We start from the raw sequence: 23,011 nt of genomic DNA, 5'->3' as shown, positions 1-23,011 counted from the left end.
CATCAAAATAAACAAATTGTTATAAAGTTCATTTTACATAATTGAAAGAATTTAATAATTAATGTAATGAAATATTAATTTTTAATCACAAAAATAATAAATAAAAACTTGGTTAAATTTAAATCAGAATATATAAATAATATATATTAATAAACATCAAAATTAATATAATAAATTAAATTTTTTTGTTAATAAAATTCGAAAGCATAGCATACAGATACTAAATTCATATTTTGTCGATTTAAAATATATTAAATTAAGTTTATATCAAAATAAATAAATAATTCAATTAATGAACACTAAAATTAATATAATAATCTCATTTATTTTCTTAAAGAAATTGAAAAACGTAACATATAGATAATAGATTGATATTGATTTGATTCGATTTGAGATATATTAAAATAAATTGAAATCCAAATAAATAAATAGTTTGTTATGGTTAATATAACAAATTAATTCTTTATCTTAATAAAATTGAAGAGCATAGCATACGAATACTAAATTCATATTTTGTTGATTTGATATATATTAAATTAAGTTTATATCAAAATAATTAAATAATTTACATTAATAAACATCAAAATTAATATAATAAATTAATTATTTTTTGTTAATAAAATTCAAGAGCATAGCATATAGATACAAAATTCATATTTTGTCGATTTGATATATAGTAAATTACGTTTATTTGATATAAACGTAAATAAATAAATAATTGGATTAAAAAACACCAAAATTAATATAATAAATTAATTATTTTTTGTTAATAAAATTCAAAAGCATAGCATACGGATACTAAATTAATATTTCATCGATTTGAGATGTATTAAATTAAGTTTATATCAAAATTAATATAATAAATTAATTAATTTTTTCTTGATAGAATTCGAAACTGTTGCATACAGATACTAGATTCATATTTCGTCAATATGAGATATATTAAATTGTTCTTAGTATTTTTATATACTAATATTCAAGTCTTTAATCTTTACTCTTTAATTCATACTTTGACTTCATAAATGACATTGCACTGACTAAACTTAAAGTAAAAGTTTAAGAAAAATTAAAAAAAAAGTAAGAAAATTTTATAAAAAAAGTTTTATAAAAAAAGTTTGAAATTATTTTATATTAAGATTTTAAAAAATTTATTTTATTAAAGAAAAATGTGCATTATTTTATGCAGACAACGAACACAATAAAAATTTTTGCACTAAATTATGTGTTTCGCTTACACAGATAAAATCCAATAAAGTTTCAAAGCTAATATATTAAATATTTAATGGAAGTAGAATTTACAAAACTTTTCAATAATGTTTCTTATTAAATCACTAAATTCAAAGAATTTTTATTTATTTACTTAGTGGGGAAGTTTCTTTTCACTTCGCAAACTAATAAATTTTTGTTTAATTTTTTATTGGTTTTTTTTTTGCCTTTTTTATTTAGAATTTTTGCACTTTCCACTTTAACCACAGGAAACTTATGCACATCGGCAAGAGTTCCAGATATCGAATCAACCTCTATATATACAAAACACAAATTACACTAATAACGATCCTCAAGCGGCAAAGAGTCTAAGCAGACCATAAAAAATTTGTATACAATTTTGTGTCCGGTACTTGAATTGTGAAATTTATATGAGTTTCCGTTTATAAAAATTTTCGTTTACCTTTTATTTATTTATTTATTTATTTACAAAAGAAGAAAAAATTTAATATTTTTATTATTAAATTTTTTTTTAATTTTTAAAAATTTTTTTTATTTATTTCAAATTCTTTTTTGGCGCTCTTATTTTTATTAAAATATTTTTTTTTTTAATTAAGATAATTATTTAAGATTTTTTCAAACGCTTAGACATACGTCAGAACGCACGGAAAGGTGACGACCAACTGTTGTTCGCAAATGCAACAACGTTAATTTTTATGTAATTTTCAATTAAATTTTTTTTTTTTTGGCACTACGAATACTCTGAGTGATTTGTTTGCTTATCTCGTACTGCGATTGAAATACGCGCGCGTCTACTATTCTCGAAGAGGTCTACAGTGAACCTGGTGAGGAAATCTATCTAGGAAGCCAATCCCGCACACATGTTGTACTAGGTTCAGTACCTTCGTAGCTACTGAAACTTTTCGCTATGCGTGTGGCATTTAAAAATGTTCTTCTGTTGGTTGAAATGCACAACTACGACTGCTTCGTTCGCAGACGCAAACATTTATCAAATCAGCTGTTCACGAACAGAGCTTTCTTATCAGTAAGGATGTTTTTTTTTCATATCAAAAGCTTTTTCCACTACTGATACTAAATACAGTGAAGCAAATTGCATGAAAGTGCCAACAAAATATATGCAGTATGAAAAAGAAGTCCAGAAATATTATAGAGAAAATTAATGTTTGATAAAACTGTCTATGAAATTTATATCTAGAAAAATTAATAACTCTTAAAAATAAATTAAAAGTTTTTTTTCAGATACAGATTATTATTAATTTATACACATCTTACCCTTCCAAAAGATACTACATTTAGTTTGCCATAATATGTTTTTTACATGTACAAATTATGTCTTAATAGATAAGTACTCTCACTCGGCGATATCTCTAGCATTAGCATTGAACAGATTCTTACCTTTATAAATACCTCTGGCTGGTTCTAGTTTGACTTTCTCTCTAATACTCACTATTACGAGGTTTTTGGATTCAAAACGGCTTTTTTAGCTAATTGAGGAGGACTCGTACCTCACTCCACCACAACTCACTAACTAACCAACTAGACAGGGTAAACCATTTCAGAGAAACAATCCTAACTTGGAAGAACTATAGTAATGACATATAAAACAGAACTGACATCCAAAGCATTATGTGTCTTACAAAACAACGTCAAAAACACGAACGGAAAATTTAATAGAATACGGAATATTATAGGCTTGAAATTTAATTATCGCCATCTTAAAATCTAGATTATGCAATGGATAGAACATATGTTGATTGATTCCTCGTGCAACAGCATTAAAATTAAATTGGGAATTTTTAGTTTCGAATTTCTTCAGTGTTACGCCCATTTTTCACTTAATAGACATGTCCACAAACAAAATTATCACATTTAGAATAATGAGAAAATCAAAACTTACAAGACTACAAGACAAAAAATTACTAGTATTACAAGACTATTGCGTTCACAAAAAGGCATTAGCTGTATATGGAGTGGTTTTGGATCTGGAATTGTGATAAGCACGTACTGCTTTAAAAAGAACAATAACATGAATGGATAGATTTTGATCTATCTCATATCTCAAAGATATGAGAATTGATGTAAAAGATATAGATATGGTTGCAACTGGATAGTTCTAAGTACGTAATGTTACGTTTAGATAATATCAATTCGTCTCCAAAACTATGCGGTTTGCTAAATCTGTACTTTTTATATCGGGCGACTTAAAACAAGGTAGGCTTTTATCGGAACTTATACATATATAGGTTTGCGAGCAATCCTCAAACTCTTAAAACGAACATCGATCTATTTCACCATTTATTTCACAGCTAATGATACCCATTATCCTTATCGATAAACACTTGAATTTATTTGTATTTTCCGATTCTTTGCAACTTTAATCAATAATATAGTCTCTATACTCATTGATTGAAATTGGGCTTTGGCCTGCTTGAATAACATTGATTTTGCATTATGGTTGAACAGAGTCAGAATATGCTATCTATGCTATCTGTCTACTAAGTTAATAAAATGAAAAAAAAATCAAACTCTATCATTGAGATGCCCCGTAAGGATATCAGTCTAGTAATAGGTTTAATTACAGGTCATTTTATTTTAGGTAACTGGGATTGGAGACTAAATCTTCCTTTAACCATAGCTGGCGCAGTTGTGATGAGGACGAGGAAAGCGCTTCCATTCAGCTTTGCTTCTATCCGACATGTGCACTGCCTCGCCTTAATTTTCTTGGTTTTCTTTTTTGAGGATCTTGGCGAACTACAAGACCTCTGTCTGTATAACATTATATGCTTTACCAAAAGTTCTAAGTGGTTCTAACACTTCGATCTTTAATTATACTGTAATACCATGAGCCTATAGGCCTAAGTGGGCTCCTATAGGTTAGGTAAATATGCTTTCTGAACAGCATTATAAACTTTGCCAAAAGTTCTAAGTGGTTGTAACCCAAGATTTTTCCATTATACGACAGTTGTGGTGAGGACGATGAAATACAGTGCCGATTCTCAAAGTGGATCCCTTGGTATCGAAGCTATAACCTAACTAAAGTTAATAAACTATGGATTTTATGGGTTATTTTCTATGATCAAACGACAAGCCTTTTCGTAAACAGAGATTCTAATTTGGATGATAGAGAAGAAACTGACAAGTTTGATGGATCTCTTTAAATTCTGTTAATTTAGATAGATTCCTGTTGGGATATTGGATTCATTAGTCCTATTTACAATTGCAAATATATTTGTAATTTGTAATATATATGTATTTAGAATTAATTTAATTTATGGTTTCATTTGGTAGTGTGGTTTTTTTTGAAAATTATTTTCATAAAACTTTATCGCTTGATATTTCAGTTCCAAATATTTTCCTTAACAGTTTTGGAATGCCGAATCTCAGACACACAATTGCAGACATGCTTAAGATAAATAAAATGAGAAATAAACTGATTACGCCTAATAAAAAAGGTTTTATATGAACAGCAGTGACTTGACTATAACATAATTTAGTTTCAATATCTGTGCTTCCACGTGCCACTCATAAAATCCCAAAATCTTGGCTTCCTGCATGCAACATTCTAGTCAAAAACACTTAGAAGTGCAGCAGTGAGAAGCACATAGGAGATACATAGATACATTGAAGTGAGGAAAAATCTATGGCCGCCAACGAGGATGGAACACGCACGTTCGCCTGCAAAGGAAAAAGTTAAAATTTGTTTGTACTTCATTTCATTTGCATATGGTAAAAATATTTGCAACAACATTGGCCTATTTAAGACAAAATTTGTTGTGTCAAGAATTATTTATGAGAGGCACGTAATTGCTGCACGTTCCAAAGCACACGATGATGAACGATGGAGGATTTGAATAATTTTGATTTTTCGCTTTTGCCTCCGCAAAGTCGCTTATAGCAAGCGACTGACATAGGCTGTTTTTAGACTTTTGCGGTCTATAGAAATATGTCTCAAATCCAAGACCATATGACTAATGAACATTTGATTCGATATTAATAGACACGCCTTGTATGCGACAAACATAATGTATATAAAATATTGAGACATTGGAATTTTATTTCTAATTCACTTGAAGTTAATTTTAGTAAAATTTATTGTAGCACCAAATGTGGCATGTGCGCAAACAATGACTCAGCAAGATATTGAAGTAATTTTTATTGAGATTTAATAGCTTACCTCTATATATGGTCTTAGCTATCCTGGCACTAAATTATTAAGCGACAGATATATGCAGGCAATGTACTCGTATCCGTTTTATTCATTATTGATTTCAAATGTTGTAGGCAATAAAATTCACGCGCTCCATAGTACGTTGCCATTTTGTGCGGGATGTAATCGTTTTCACACCTGATACCATCACCAATATAGGTTTTTCTTCTTTATTTATTGATGCCATATTACCCCATTACCCCATTTTAATATTTTTATGTACACAAAAGTGTTCCAGGAGGTTTCAACTTTTATTTGTTTAAATTGTTTCAAAAATATTTCGCTGCTTAAAGGTTTTTAGTAATAAAAGAGATATGGTGGAAAAAAAGTGAATTGAAAATAATTAAATTTATTACAAAAATATATAACTATATTTAAAAAATACTATTCTGCCGGTTATGAACTTAAAAACTCTATAGTCATATTATCTGAGAAAAAAAAGAATTGCAGCAGCGAGTAAACAAATACGCAGTCAATACAGAAAAATATATCAAATAATTTTATATTCTATCTATAAAAAGAATACTAGGTTTATGAATAAAAAGACCTAGCTATTGAAAGAGCTAGGCACACGTTTAAACTGTAGAACCAAAGCATAAAATATGCGTCACGCGAAACCATCAAGGATTTAATCTATCTTGATACTGCCATAACCAACAACGATGTCACTTTGCGGATTATACGAAGACGTACCATTGTCAATAGGTATTACTGAGTGATCAATAAGCAATGTAAACCTCTCCTTCGACTGAGAAAAATTACGCTTTATAGATCCCTTATCATATTTATGCTTCAGTATAACACAGAAAAAGAGACGCGTTTAAAAAAAAATTATTGGAAATTTCATTGATCTTTTACGAGTTGAAGATGATAACTGTAGCCAAATGAGTCATGACCTGTACGCATTGGATCACTACATTAGCGTTGTTATGTAAAAAAACGTCCAATGTCTTTGGTGTACTCGTCAGGATGTAAAGATGAATGACAATGCTTTAGCATAAAAAGGATTTAGACTGTCAGTAGAATAGACAAAGCGTACGGGACAACCCTGTTTTCGATAAAATAAGTAAGTTGGGTGAGCACAAATCCCACTTAAATAATTAGTGACGAAATCTGTTAATGAAAAGGTTTTCATGCAACAGAGGTGTATAGTCAAAATTTCAAATGGAATCATTAAGTCTAACCACGTAAATTATAAAATAAGAACACTTCGTTCCAGAAATTTCTTATGCAGAATTCTTCCCTGACGTCCACAAACAAGGAAATTAAAAAATATCTGTTGTTGACTTTTTTAATGCATAACAACTTACATATTTCTCTATTAAAAAACCTTATGATTTATGCCAACAGTGATGTGGCCTAGAATAATCTAGGTCAGCTTATTTCCGATGATTTTCCGATGATGTTTTGAGTATTGCCAAATACCCATCAACAGTGATCTTGGAAATAATTCTTGTATTTAATTATTCGTAAATAATTTATTTTTTTTTTGTTGAGACTGCAAGTACGAGAAATCGAACTCATGCCCTGTCAAATTTGAAGCTCAGAGTCAGCGCCCTCTAACCAACTAACCCAAAGTCGTACTTGACTTTTATGTTCGCACATTTTTCTGTAGTTTTGTTAATTTGCTGTGAAAGTTTTATTAACATATAAATATGTAACAGACAAAGGACTTAAAATTAAAGAAAAATTGGTTTAGTCCTCTATGAGAAATTGACATCAAAGCAAATTAAACTAAATTTGTTATCAATTAAATCACATTTCCCTAGTTTGACTCTAATTCTAGTTAATGTCATACTCATTTAAATTTAATGTATTTTGTTATAAAATCTCTTTTCTTCCATTTCATTAAAAATTTTATATTCCAATAATTTCACAACTATTTACTAAACTTATTTACTGTTCTCCGAAAAAATTAAAATAAATGTATTTACTGTGTATAAAACGAAAACTTCATTTCATATCCTAAACAATAAAAAATATTTTAAATTTTTTTATAAAATGTCCTTAAAATGTCCAACTTTTTATTGACGTGAAAATAAAAACAGAAAATAACGTAGGCAAATGCCAATATGAGTTAATCAATCAAACAATAGAGCTGGTTACCTTAAAATGGCTCATTTATTTCTATAAGTCGCCCCGAGTCGATATCAATCACTCCGTAAATGAGAACAACTTTTTCTGTCAAAGCCAATGTTTTCACATGAATTAAACAGTAAAAGGCACTTTTATTGTCATGTCAATATGTATAATAGACCGCACTTAATAAATGCATAGAATGTATGTGGTCTACTCATCATGTATATATAAATATGTGTATTGCAATGCTATATTATAATGGTTCGAGTAGAGAAAGATAAGTGTCAATATATTTCTACAACAACACAATTTTTTATAAAAAAAAGAGCAGAGGTGGTAAGAGACATTATTTCGTTATATATACAAATTAATTTTAAATAGTTAATTTTTTTTTAAATTAAATTAAATTAATTTATTTTATTTAATAAATGGAAAACATACCGTTCCAGTCACAGTTTGACTCATTAAGTGTTTCTTTGCACAAATCTTTTCAGTGATTTTCAGACTTTAAATAGGGCTATAAGAAACGAATGAAATATGGATCCACTGCTTAAATGCTCAGTCAAAGCAACAGTCAGCTATCAGCCATCTAAAATGACTAAAAGCGCAACAGTAGGCTGTTTAAATTGTCAGATCCGTATTTTGAAATGCTCATAGTTATTATTAATCGACTAACTTAAAAAAAGAGAAGCTATCGAATGTTATATACATTTATAGATGTGCTTGAAGAACGAGATCGCCACTACTCAAAGAAAATATGAATAAAGTGATGTGTAATTAAGACATTATAAAGTCCAATTGTCTATCAACATTTCACGATACACACGAATGACACTTTCAATTCCTTTCATATCCAAAGTTTTTATCAAATTTTGAATTCAACGATTACTACCTATTTGAGGACCTCTAAAAAAATGCTCTATGGAAATATATATTTGTCCCATGAAGAAGTTATCTCCTATTTTGAGCTATTTTGAGACGAAATACAAATCAAGCTACAAGAGAGATATCGGAATGTATAAGAAGCACCGGAATAAATACATTGCTATTGAAGGAAACTGTATTAATAAATTTTGCTAGCAACCGATGTGTTTTTATAACTTCTTCAGCCGATGTATTACATTATCATATAATACTGGTAATGGTTTATGGGTTAAGTTAAGGCCTTCATGCACTGCAATCAGCTTAATGAATTGTGGATCTCTCTGTATTTAAAAATTTTGTACCTCAAGGAAACGAACCAGCTCCTTCGAACAAAGCTTTGAAGTTCTTATTCTATTGGCCTAATGCATCAAAGTTAATGATCAGATGTTCCATAGACTGTTCCTCATCACAGCAGATTCTGCAAATATTTTTGCCGGATATATTTATTCTATGTAGGTGTTAATTGCAGGCGGTGTGGACAGTTACTCCACTGGACAGTGACTTTAGATTCTGCTTGTTTAGATTGAGAACAATGTTTGAACCAGCTCATTCGGTGGAAACTTTGAAGTTCTTATTCTACTGGCCTAATGCATTACAATTAATGATCAGATGTTCCATAGGCGCTTCCACATCACAGCAAAATCTACAAATATTTTTGCCTATATTGTGTAGGTGTTAATTGCAGGCGGTGTGACCAGTTAGTCCACTGGACAGTGGCTTTAAATTCTTCTTATTTAGATTGAGAACAATGTTTTTTCTTTTGACATCAAAATTCAAGAATGGTTTTCTTTTGTCATTAGCATATATTATTATGTATATTAATAAAAATTCGTTATTATTATTATATCACATTTTGATTAAATAATTATTAAAATTTATAATGTATTTAAAATTTAAAATCTACACAACTGAAATTTACTTTCTTTCAATAAAAAGTATTAACATTTTTTGTAAATATTTACTTTCTGCATGTTGGTTTAAAAAATTTGAAATATTTAATTAAAATTATTGTGTGTACAATTTTTTACCGAATTTTGGAGAAATTTTTTTGAATTTCATTCACACTTCAAAACAAACAACATTTAACATAAAAAGCATACGTGCGGTTACCGCCAATTTAACGCCGCTCCCAATAAATACCGGCAAAACAAAGAATTAAGTAAACATTTGGATAAAACCATGGTATGCGCAACAGGCAGCTACCAGGCGGTCGCAACATTTAATGGAATTAATTTTTAGTAAAACAATATAGCAATAACAGCCATATATACCGAAATCGAAAGAAGTGGTATTAACAGATTCGAAATACTTTATTGTGTTGTAATTGCAGGCAACAAGACTACGCCACCTGCCACAATTTGTAGGCACTTAAAAAAAAGCCATAAAATATTTTTATCTATATTTGTTTATCGCGCACATACATCGCCCCATATATCCGCAGATACAATTTGATTCTAGCCTCTGCAGTAGGCGTATCCAAACAGGGCGCTGTCAGCGGAATTACTTGGGTATTTATCAAAGCACAAAAAATGTCACTCAACCGAAATTTTTATTTACCATTTCATTTGTGTAAACATTTCTTTTTTTTTTACTGACGTACGACCCTCACTCCTATGCGAACCGTAAACCAAAACAATTCAAACCAAAACATTTTCCTGTTTTCAATATTTAATTTATTTTTCCCGTTATTTGAAGGTTTAAGTCCTGTTCCGGATGCGATACCAGTCCAAAGTAATTCAACACAAATCAATGAAAATACGTATCAAAATTAGCGAAATGTGATAAAATCCGCTCATTATCCTTAATGACATTTCCTGTTTTCAGAAAATGTCATGTGGCATATAATCCCACTTACAGGATTATAACACTGAAGGGTCATTTTGTTTTCAATGTCAGTTCCATTTATTACAAATCGAAATTTATGCATAATAAGCCAAGTACACATAACAAAAAGTTTTAATTTTAAGAGGAATTCCAAATAAAAAAGATACATACTATATTAGTAAAATACTGGATAGTACGTCTTAATGGGAATGATGGATAAATAATTTAAATACGTAAGTGGGCATCTTATAAACGATGAAGAAATAACGACGAATAAATCACAGCGGTAACCTCTCTTCGTTGGAGATTACCAACTGAGCTACCCAGATAGCTCCAACACAATGGAAGGAATCAGCGCGAAAGACTATGGGGTTAACCCAAAAGAAGAAATACTTGCAAGTATGAGTCAAGAAAACTTGGTTTTTCAGGCCGAAGTACACGCAAATGAACTATGTCTAAGAAAATACAAATATAATAAATATAAAAAATATATTATCTCTGAAAGGAAATCAGTACTCCTAGCTCGAGTGACTTCTAAGCTAGTGTGCGAATGCGTTAAACTTCTCAAAGATCTTGCTGAAAGAAACAGGGTCTACTTAATATGAATCCCAGGACAAAACGGATTTGATGGAAGTAAGAAAGCCGATGAACTAGCCAGAAAAGGGGTGGCTTCATATAATATTGGACTAAAACCATTTTGCGGTCCTTCATGAAGTTTTTTTTAAATTTAAAATTAATAAATGGCAGAAAAAAGCAGCTTAGACTAATTGGAATGTAATTGCCTGCAGTCTAGCTAAAGAATTCTCACCGAAGCGATCAAAAACTAGAACTAGGAAACTACTAATCCTAAACAGAAAAGGCATTCGACTTGTCACAGGCTTTATCCCTGGACATTACATAGTCAAAAAACATCTATCGAAATAGGTGTTACAAGAGACGATAGCTGCAGACTTTGTCCAGATGAAGAGAAATCAACAGCATACATTCTGTGTTACTGTTATAGTCCATCCGGACTCAAACTTCGTTACTTAACAACTGCCTATCCACTAATAACGGAAATAAGCAACATCTCTCTAAGGGACATAATGCTATTTTTAATTGCTACGTGCCTATGGAACTGAAACGGATTTGTCATAATAATCCTCCAAAGATGCAATGATGTGGTGACATTGTTCCCAACCCTTCCAAAATGTATCTGTCTAAATGAGAACAGTACCTAAGTTGCCATCTTATACTGGATGAAGAAATAGGACTCGGTAAAGTAGGTTTATTAAACAATAAGTAGTTCCATACCATAAAAAACTAAGTCAGTCAGAAGAGAAAAATTGTCTTCAGTATTACAATAAATTAAGGAAATCAGACTCGATAAAGTAGGGCTAACACTACAATATTTCGAGAAATACTCTTAATCCAGAAAGAACATAACAGAACTGTAGGTCGCAGTAGTAAATTCCCAAACTTAATAATAATGTACCGTTTTAGTAGGAGTACACTTCTCCCATGATATTCTTTCACTTTGAACAGCTGATGAGTGCGTGATATATCAGGTGTGTTGTTAGAAATGCCTTTTGCGATAGTTTTTTTTTCGTTGTCACTCCTCTAAGAGGGTGTTACGCATTATACCTGCTTCATGTCAACTATACGCAAATAGCAGATCATTGCTCTCTACTTTCCGGATGAAAGTAGAATATAATAGATTGTGCAGGAATTACCCAACTGTGACTTATGCAAGACTATGTTCCAATTTTTATTTATTTAAATTGTTAACAGTATAATAGTTAATACATATATGAGTCCTTACCCTTTATATGATATGATTGCACTTTTAATGAAAAAATTGTAAATTTTTATTTCACCTTCAACGACGTACAATTATTTTGTCAATTATTTTTACTTTATTAAATGAATTTTCGCTGTAGAACATTATGGCGAAAAAACATTTTAACTTGATTAAATAATATATTAATTTGTATAATAATTCAAAATAAATATAACAAACCAATAAATAATTATATTAATCCATAAACACATTCCTAGTATGCAATAAATAATTTTTAATATTAAATTAATTATTCTAAAATATTTATATTAACTATTTTTAATTGACTAAGTATTTTTGTTAAATATCCGCCCACATGTATAATCCATATTTTATGTAGAGTTTACTTGGAGAGGATCTACATTTTCACCATATATTTGAACAGCAACACGATAGAACTTGACATAATAGTGACGAATCGTTTCATATAATCGACGCCATGCAGAATCTCTTAGCTATTGAAGTTTCTTGCTTATCGTATCCAAGTAATTATAGCCGCTATAAGCCTTCCTGTTACTCCAATCTTTTGAGTAACTACCGAACCCAACCTCATGAGGACTAGAGCCAGAAGAGCTGTAATAGGAACCAGGAAAGCTACTGCCAGCGAATGAGGAATACTCTTTATTTTGTTGCCATCAAAAGTTTTTCATGAAATAAATATATTTTTATTATGGAATATAATGAATTAATGGGATAATAATTCATAAATTGACCTATATTAAACTTACCAGAAGGATCAGAATCATAGACATGAGAATGTGACTGCACTAAATGTGGATGAATTTTACATAAAGTTTTAAATTTAAGATAGTGAATTAGCCAGCCAACAGCACCCAGTATCAGTACATTCAATCCGAGTACACCTAATAATAGTGTCACTGCTGTCATCTTTAAATGAGCGATTTTCATGAGAATAATGAGTGGTAATATGATTAGCCATTTTTGACGTTTCCTTTTTTTGAAACGCCCCTCTACGAATTTAGAAAATTTTAGTAATTTTAATAAAATTTAATATTCCAAGTACTAACCACCAACTTCAGCATCATTAACATGAGCACCGAATTCAGATGGTAGCGCCAATTGTATGCCATGATTCCGTCCAAATACTTCTGCAGCACGTTTGAAGAATTTTATGAAACTTGTCAATTTACTATCGCCTAATAAAACACATAAAATAATTTATAATAATATAATATACATTATATTAAAATGTGACAAAAGAATTATAAACATACATATACGTATATAATAATATAATAATAATGAAGAGTACACCACAAGTCGATTAGATTGGATTGGACAGAAATTTTGTATCAGACTCAAACTCTTCTTTTTGAGGTACTGATCTTTATCAGACTAAGACTTTTCTTCAATGTGAATTTACTTTACTGTACTCAAAGTAAAAAAATAATACTTAATTCATCAAGAAAGTCATCGAATCTTCAGTTAAAACCCAACCATTACAGAGTTCACTTGGTCAGTTACAACAAGAATTAGAAGATAATTCTATAGTCAATACTCTAGATAAATTTTTTTGTTCACCTCATTCATCCATTATTTTATTAGTTTCTGAAATCTAATTCTAATAAGTTGCCATTTGGGGATGCATAAAACAACTATGGAAAACTCTATATGGAAACTATGGAAAAGAATATACCTATAACTCACATTACTACTTTCTGCTAAGTACATATACTCGTAATAATAAGATTACAAAAAAGGAATCGCAAGTCATTTACCATCACTAAAGAGATCTAGAAAATCAATGTATCACTACTTCTTCACAACCAATTTGATTTCAATGATCAAGTGATCATTTATTTGTAAAAATAACTATGGAGCAAAATATTTAAAGTAACCATTAAGATGGAAGCAGAAAATCCTTTTGAATTTACTCGATTTCGGAAATGTGATATAGTGAACTTGAGTAGATTTAAGGGCGAATCTAAAGGCAAAGACAAACTCTGGAATTAAAATTATAAAAATCTAATATATCGGAAGTAAACTAACAGAAGACATCGTACTTTGAAAGATTAACATCCATGAGTGTGGAGAAAGATCTGAAGAAAGCAGTATGTGAACTAACTCATTATTTGTTCCACATTAAGTGCGAAATTATGTTTGTATTTTTATAGGGTGTATTAAGTTGTACCTACGTTATTAATTTGTTGTATAAAAATAGTTTAAGATTTAATCATTTTTAATCAATTTTCACTTAAGATTTTTATTGCATTTAATAAACCCAAATTTTTCAACATATTTTACTACAATTAACCTCGAATAACAGTTACTCGTGGGTTACGTCTTCTTACTGAATTCGGTCTATTACGCCTAATCCGACGAACTGCTCTAAAACGTAAATTAGACACTCTCACTAGTTTTCTATTTCCACCGGCAGTGGGTGCTTGAGTAGGACTTGTTGGTGAAACTGTTGGTGCCTCAGTCGGTGCGTCCGTTGGAGCTTCTGTTGGTGCATCCGTTGGGGCATCCGTTGGGGCATCAGTAGGTGGAGGATCGGTGACTTGAGCGCAAACATAACCAATTAAAGCCAATGTCATTAAAATTGTTAAAAATTTCATTTTCGTTAATTTTTTGAACTATAGTTGGACGTTGTTAAAAAATATTAACTACCATTTTTATGCTTTTTGCTTCTTATATATAAAGCAATTGGAATTTAATGTCTATTCATTTCTTTACTTTTTTAAAAACTTGTGCAAATATTTACGCATTTTCTTCTATATTCAAAAATTTATAATAGAAATATTTAGAAGAAAAAAAAATTAAAACAAATGTTTAAGCAGGCGAGCTGCACAATTAAGAGCTTTTGTGTGGAATTAAAAATATTTGTGGAAATTTTTAAAATATATATGCTCGGTATATTAAGGTTTTAAGAAAACATTATATGCCATTACGAATTTTCAACAATTAGACAATTAACAGAAATTTTGATTGGTTTGAACAGATTTTAGCAAGTTATTGACAGACAACTGAAATTTTATCTCTGCACTATCATTCCAAACTCAGCTATACAAATTTGCTGAGGAAGTCATCAATTGCCATGAGGATGTACGAAAAAAGACATTTAGGCAAAAAATCCGAAAAACGCTGCTACTTTGTAAGTCAACACCGTTAGTTCAGCAGAGACTCTTATGTACTTAAACATATGTACTACTTTATGACAAGATAATCTTATATATTCGTACCAGTCCTTATAGCTTTTGTTTAAAACCTTCAATCCTAAATGGCCTATTGTAATCCATTTAAAATCTATCTATCTTATTTTAATGTCCTTTGTATTCGCTTCAAACTAAAATAGAATTAAACCCCTCCCCATTATTCCTAGAGACCTTGTCCTACCCCGGGACTACGTTAGTATTACGTCGTGGTAGAGTCCCTATTAATTATTTAAAACTTCTATCGATGTGAACTGCGTTCAGACCCCACCGCTGTTTCAAGTAACATGCCTTGCACTTCTTCTTGGTGTAATATATCTGCTTGCTGTAGCTGCCTTCTGTCAAGATCTACTTTTTCAACCTCAGTATCTTTTCAGCAAACATTACTATAATATCCTTGGGGAGAAAACACCAACTTCTCATTTGGGTAGCCACTTATTGCACTCAAATAATGTATGTTCTGAAGTATCATCCTCAGCTCCGCTATATATACAAATTAGTGACTTTACTTTGCATATGCAGTAGAGTTAGCTTTTGAAATATCAATGACTGGATAAGAACCCAGTAAGATAGTAGTTGACCTCGCCAATGTTTTTTGATAGTTAGAATTTTAGTCTAACTATTTGACATAGTCTGGGTTTTTCCATTTTTACAGTAATTAACTTGAGTTATGCGATATTCTATACTCCAGAAGAAACAAATGATTTAACTGCTAATATTTGTCTATTATATAGTGATAGATTCACCTCTTTATTTCCAATAAAAAATCTTTAAGTAAAGCTTGAATATTAAAATTTTTATATTATTAGATTTTATATTCAATTATCAGTAGGTCTAGTAATGAACTCATGGGTAGCTTTTTATGCCTCAACTATCATGTGCAGTTTACTTGAGGTGGTATTAAGTCTTTGGTCACAATAAACTCGTAAACTTTCGATTTTTCGAATTCTTTCAGATATGATGACTTTTATTAAGGATCCAAATCATATATATCTGAATATTACTATATTACTCATATTTATATGAAATTAATGGAATTAAGTTGATAGCTAATAGCTTAACAGGATTGTCTGTGGGTTAGATGAGTGTTTTTTTAAAACATTAGCATTTTAAAAGATAAAAGTTATTAAATTCAATAAAAAACAAAATTTTCTGTACAATTTTGAGAAATGAATTAAAAAAATGATAATAGTGTAATAGCACTACTAAATATGTTGCTAATAGAACAGTATTTAAAATCGGTATGGAGCTGCGACTTTATCCTTAAAGTTCATTGTATGTAAGTGTAGGTAATAAGACATACTAACCAAAAACTAATGTCGTCATTAATAAGGTAATAATAACATATTTATAGAAATGCAATTTAAATAATATTAAAATCACTTAAAAAAAAATTTCATTCAGAGAATGAAATTCAGAGATATTCTCAATTATTGTGAACCCCCACTATTTTTAAACTTCACATATAAGTTCAAGTTCAAAGCCTATGGTTTACTCCACTTTAGTCACAAGTAAATATGCCATACATATTTTTACCTTAAACTTAAACCATAAAATTTTGAAAAACCAGGACTGTGGAACAATAGATTTTTTTTCTATTTAAACTTGATGACGTATTTTATTGATAGATAAGAACATTTGCAAAAATTTATAAAAATTCTGCAAACTTTAAACAGTTGTTTAAATAAGTAATGAATTATAAGGCAATCATATATTTACTTAAAATAAAACTTAACAAATATTGCAAAAATAAATTTATTATAAACAATTATATTATTAAACAATTTGTAAATATTTTTATATTTATAATAATAAAAATATTTATATATTTTAAAACAAAATTAAAATTAAACCCTAAACGCATATTTACTTTTTTGTTAATTTGGATATCTGCGACAAAATTTTCGAAACTATTATGATTATATATAAACACTGGATATTTTCTTATATACAAATTTTCTATAATGACATAAATGCTGAAGATGATTAGTCAGACGCATACGTTTACTAGGATATATGAGGGAATATAATTTGTGCGCTTTTGTCGAAACAACTTCTAGATAACTGTAGTGTTTTTCAGGCAGAAGTGACTGCCATGAAAGAAGCTTTAGCTTATCTGGAAGTAGATAATATACTTGAAACGAATATATACATACTATCGGATAGTCAAGCTGCTTTAAAGTCTTTGAGTTCAGTCCAATTTACGTCTAGTACAGTCTTTAACTGATACACATCTCCAAATGAAATGTCGAAGCAAACAAGCTAGCCGGACGAGGTGGTTCAAGATACCACGCGGAACACCTAAATAATCTGGGAATATTGTTGACATCATGCAAATTGGTATTGAGTTCTTCGTGTGCTGAACTTTTTAATAAAAGATGGGAAGACTTTACAATATGCAGGCATCTGCCACACACCAATAAAAGAAAATCGAACTCTCTCATAGAGATGCCCCGTAGAGAAACAGTAGGTAGTGCTTGAAAATACGTTTTTATAGGTTAGCTTTTCAGTAACAGTCTTTACATTTACATAAAAAATATATTACTTATTGTTTCCGCTTTACATTTCTACTGTGTTTGGAATAAAATAAACGGGGTATCAGCTCCCAACGGAGCGGAGCATTGCAACCATGGTTGATATTTTGTGCTGCAACAGACCCTAACCAAACAGAACACATTCCGCATTCCGAATGAAAGCCAGACTGTCGGCCGTTGAGTTATAAGGTTCTACTATATTATTTAATTAACGAAATTAGTTACTAAAAATAGTGAATACTAAATATTTACTGTGGAGTTACAGGACAGAAAATACTTTTTCTTTTATGTAACTGATGTAACAATATCGCTTTCAAAACAATTTTAAGTAGAACATAAAGTGTACCCATCTCAGGACCCTAAATAACAAGCTCGGCAAAAAATATTTACAACGATACTTTTTGTAGTATTAATGTTAATGTATTGGTATTAATGTACTAGGCTAAATGAGAAAAGATTTAATAATTATGTTTGGTGAGTTTAATTTTTAATATAAGTTCTACAAATGTGTTAACATATATAATTTGTTAGTTAATATTATTTACTCAAAACAATAAATTTAATAATTAAAAAATAAAAACATAATTAATTCAATTCTTCTATAGCTGATTTCTAATTTCATTCTAATATAAACACAGCTAGTGAATGTGTTAATGAACAAAACTTCAAGTTCGAACATACAAATCAAGTACGCTTTGGTTCAATTGGCTAATGAACACTGACTCTGAGCTTCAAATTTGGAAGTGTAAGAGTTGAATCCTTGGCACTAGCAGTCTAAAAAATTAATTTTTAAATAATTAAATATTCTTTGAAGACCACTGACACTATTCAACACTATTTAAAAGAACTATATGACCAGCCAAAAATACAATTAATTAAAATAATAAAAATCTTGTTGTTGTGATTCACTACTGTTTGAAATGCCTCTCTATTAATTTTACATAAATAGAAAGCAACAAAACTGATTGAAGTGGTTGTTAAAATTGAAAACATAAAAATTGTAATTTTGTCATTCATAAATTTATAATGTCACAAATAATATAATATTATCTATAAAAAATTTATCTAGAATCTATGATCTAAAGTGGATCGTTGTGCATATTAATATAAATTTGATATCTTTTTAAAATTATAAGCCATATGTAGTAACTGACAGGTTTTGTGTTGTGCTACACCCACAATTTTGTCAAGGGGACTTGTACTAGAACATACTATACATTTTATTTAACTATTTTTGTTTCCTAAATTATTTAAAATAACAATTAAAGAACAGTACCAAAGGGGAGATATAATAAAAAACAGTCCTCCTAAAAACCTACTATATTATTGGTACAATATCATTACTATAACAAGCACTAGTTCTTATTATCGTGAAATTTGAAATTTCAGTTATTTATAATTCTCATTATGTTGAAGTTTTAATGGCTATACAAGTATAGGCAGCATTGTACCTTCAACTATTCGAGACGGTGCGGTTAGCACTGATATATAACTTCTAAAACGAAGTGGTGTTCATTAAAATTGAACCAGACGATGCTGCTAGCACTGATATATAACTTCTAAAACGAAGTGGTATTCATTAAAATAGAACTAGACGATGCTGCTAGCACTGATATATAACTTCTAAAACGAAGTAGTGTTCATTAAAATTAAACCCAAGTTTCAAATTCAACAGAGTTTGGAATATAAAAATTAATAAAATTTACTGAATTAGTAAGTAATTTTAAATGCTAATTCTATTTAAAAAATTGATCAAATTATGATTATTACGAATGAAATTATTAAACTTCGACATTAAAATTTTTAAGTATAATATGAAGTTAAGAAACAAATAGTCTTTAAATAAATTTCTGATCGTCAGGGGTGTTAGGCATTATTATACTGAAATTATCACCAAATTTCTTTTCTGGTTTTAGTGAATTTATCTTAATAATTCCAGTATGAACTTCTCTATTAAAATATATGACTTAATATGAGTACTGTATTGGTGAAATTAATATGAAATGAATATACTTCGATTTTAGACTAAATGATAAATATTTATATAGATTCATTACTTTCTAAAAATATATAAATATGGTGCTTAGTAAATCTATATTATGGTGAGAATAATACCTAGAAATGGAAAGAATAAGTTTACAAACTTTATTTTAATGTAAAATTATGGTCAAAGATTGTTTTAACAATAATAGAAATTATCAGATAGCTTTATTTCTAATATATTGTTTTAAGAAATATATGAAAAGTATTTTATATGAACTACAAGATAATAGCTGGCGTATTTAAAATTAGTGTTTTTCCTTCTGTTTAGATTAAATTGACAGTATTAAAGTTAGATTAGCTAGGTGATAAGTACTTAGCAATACGCGAAACAGCATTGTATGGTCAGCCAAATTTCAATAAATGTTGTTGCCTTTTCATTCCTATACGAACCCTTCTAAAAATAATTGTACCTATTTCCTAACAAAATACAAACAGCTGAAAAACTTAAAATAAATTTATTTATTTCTTAACTGTTGAAAAGAAAATATTATATATTTTTAATATTAATAAAAAATATTAAATATTTTTAATATTAATAAAAATATTAAATATTTTTAATATTTGTTTATTTTATATTTTTATTTTAATAAAGAGGTTTTTTCGAACAGTAGTGAAATACAACAATAAAAATTTTATTTTTTATATTATTTTAATTAATTAAATTTTTGGCTGACCATACAGCTGTTTGAGTATTACCAAATATCTATCATCATTGGTCTTGGAAATAATTCTTGTATTTAATTATTTGTAAATAAGTATTTTGGAGACTGCAAGTACCAGGAATCGAACTCAGGTCCTGCCAAATTTGAAGCTCAGAATCAGCGCACCTTAACCAACTGATCCAAAGCCGTACTTGTCTTTTTTTTTATTTTAATAAAAATATTATAAATCCCCTTTTATTTGCACGTACATATATAGAGTCCTATAGGGGTGTTAGAAAAAGCTTATTAAAACCCAGTTTGGCTTTCTAATTTAGGAGTTGTCAATCCATAATCAAATAATGTAAATATCAATAGTAACTAACTAAGGTTGGAAAAAGTGATTGCAAATTACTTCAGAGAGTAAAACTACATTCAAGACTCATGACGCACAATATGTGTACATAATTAACATACATAATATGTATACATAATTAATTGTTCACACTGTCACTGTCAGTTGTTTTGCCTTTCTGGCCAAAAAAAAATATTTCTTAAGACCATTTAATTGACTGCATCCATAACTAGAAGCAACTCCATTCAGTGCAGTTAAAGAAAAAATGCATTCAATGGATATTTCTCAACTAGTTGCCGGTCAAAACAAGATATATGACCATATTGACTTAAAAAATTGAGTTCATTCACATAACTTACTATAAATAAAAAAAAACGCACAACATACGTTTTTACAAATTAATTATTTATCTTATGAAACTTATTAGTTCAGTCTTCAGTTCAATTTACACACTATGAGTGCCCTCTCTTCGAACTGCACTCTTAATTTCACTTTTCCCAGCATGCATTTTCATTCAATTTTCCTTACTTATTTCCTTACTTAGTATGTATATTTTTTTGAGATTGAACGCACCTTGCAAACTGCGTACATTGCTGAAAAGTTGTATACTTGAAGGTTCACCCAATTGTATGACGCGTATGAAACGTTTATCCTCTCGTAACTCCCGACTATACTCCTTCGGGAAAGTGCCCAAAACATTGGTGGCCAACTTCCAAATGACCTTTGACGTTTTGTATCTTAAACATGACACCAGACTTCGAGTTTTCATGCAATCTCTCTGATTATTCACAATGTATTCATCGCTTTGCGACATTGAATCATGCGCACGTGCTTCAACCTGTTCAACTTGCGCACTCGCGTTTTCAGTCACATTTTCAATTTTTGGAACTACCGAATTTTCCGCAAAAGTATACGAATCATGAACCAAAACTGTTATCAAAAAGAATAATCCAAGATTTTTATATACGCACATTTTTTGACAATAAACGAACAAAAAAAAACACAGAACGCCGCGTTGCAAGCAATAAGGAAAATGCTCTGCAAGTCTCAGCCGCCTTGGACGAGGTGCTCCAAACTGAAACCGAATGTGAAATGCCAAAAGAACTGCAATTTGTTTCCTTTTATCACAAATTTGCACTACAATCAAAGCGGATTTTCTGCTCGCATATTAGCGCCAGCGCCGCCTCTATTACTCTACTGCTCCTCGACTGTTCCTCTCCTCGACTGTTGATTGTAAATTAGCGACTAGAGTCCGAAGCTGCTTTCTATCGTCCAAACAGCATTTCAATCAGCTAGGTTAGTCGCACAATGCCACAGCATATTAACATTTTTCTATTTTTCCATTTTTCCACTTTTCATAAATTTATCAATTTTCCTTTTTTTTTATGGGTCACCAATGCCAGCTGGTTTTATATGCGAAGCGCACTTTAAACCAGATTGCGCGGCCTAACAAGCTTGAAATTGCTTCGAGCTCCTGGCGTTCTGCACGTCTCACACAAGGCTAGATGATTCGATTTATTGGCTTTACGTTGAAACAGAAAGCAAAAGTCTTTCTGGCTCTGCTGATGGTCTGGTGGCGTTCGTGCGTAATGCTTGGAGCCAATGCGGTAATTGGCGTTATTATCGCCAAGTGATGATAATCACTGAACGACATTCATGGTTTCGCTTCTGTGTGCCAGTGCCAATGAATCCGTGCGGCAAAAATCGCATGTAGATAAGAATGTGCGGAATGAATTGATCCACTATGAGTTCTGCATAATTTTTATTTTTTGTTTATTGCATTTTTCTTGTCTTAATAATGCAGTCAATGTATGGCTTAGATTTCGTGCTGCAATCTCCAAGTAAAAGTCAGGTTGAAGACGTTACGTCGAAATTGATCTTTTTTGTTTTTTAACAAAACTTGCAAGTTGCATAAATGACCAATTTGTATTATTTTAAATATTTATAATAATAATTAAAAGAAGATAAATACAAACCAATCTTTGGTGCACTAAAATAATAAGTGGATTGCATTTAAAATGGTAATCACTTTAAGTCACTCGTTTTGCAAAAATGCAATAATATTAATAACTTATACTAATAATAGTACAAGTAACATACATTAAGACCGAAAAGTTTTCGGAAATTCTCATTTAAAATTCGCGCGCTGTATATTTTTCGATATTTTAAGTTTATGTAGTTTGGCAGC

The 23,011-nt window shown here is 30.0% G+C and overlaps 1 protein-coding gene across 1 annotated transcript; it reads right to left on the bottom strand.

The window, feature by feature from the left end:
- Window positions 1-12,535: 12,535 nt before the first annotated feature.
- Window positions 12,536-21,796, bottom strand: LOC119676275. Its single transcript, XM_038087513.1, has 4 exons — window positions 21,397-21,796; window positions 13,112-13,237; window positions 12,809-13,051; window positions 12,536-12,699 (listed from the first exon to the last, which is right to left on the bottom strand). The coding sequence occupies exons 1-4, from the start codon at window positions 21,794-21,796 to the stop codon at window positions 12,536-12,538; spliced, it is 933 nt and encodes a 310-aa protein (XP_037943441.1).
- Window positions 21,797-23,011: the final 1,215 nt, after the last annotated feature.

The sequence above is a fragment of the Teleopsis dalmanni genome, chromosome 2, assembly GCF_002237135.1.
Source record: "Teleopsis dalmanni isolate 2A chromosome 2, ASM223713v2, whole genome shotgun sequence".
Lineage (NCBI taxonomy): Eukaryota > Metazoa > Arthropoda > Insecta > Diptera > Diopsidae > Teleopsis > Teleopsis dalmanni.
The sequence above is the reverse complement of the archived record's forward strand: the minus strand, read 5'-3'. Positions and strand labels throughout refer to the sequence as shown.

Coding starts and splice junctions, on each gene's coding strand:
- LOC119676275 (XM_038087513.1), bottom strand. CDS start 21,796: ATGTGCGTATATAAAAATCTTGGATTATTCTTTTTGATAACAGTTTTG. Junction 13,238..21,396: donor CAATGTACGCAGTTTGCAAG/GTGCGTTCAATC, acceptor GTGTTTTATTAG/GCGATAGTAAATTGACAAGT. Junction 13,052..13,111: donor TGTTAATGATGCTGAAGTTG/GTGGTTAGTACT, acceptor CTAAATTCGTAG/AGGGGCGTTTCAAAAAAAGG.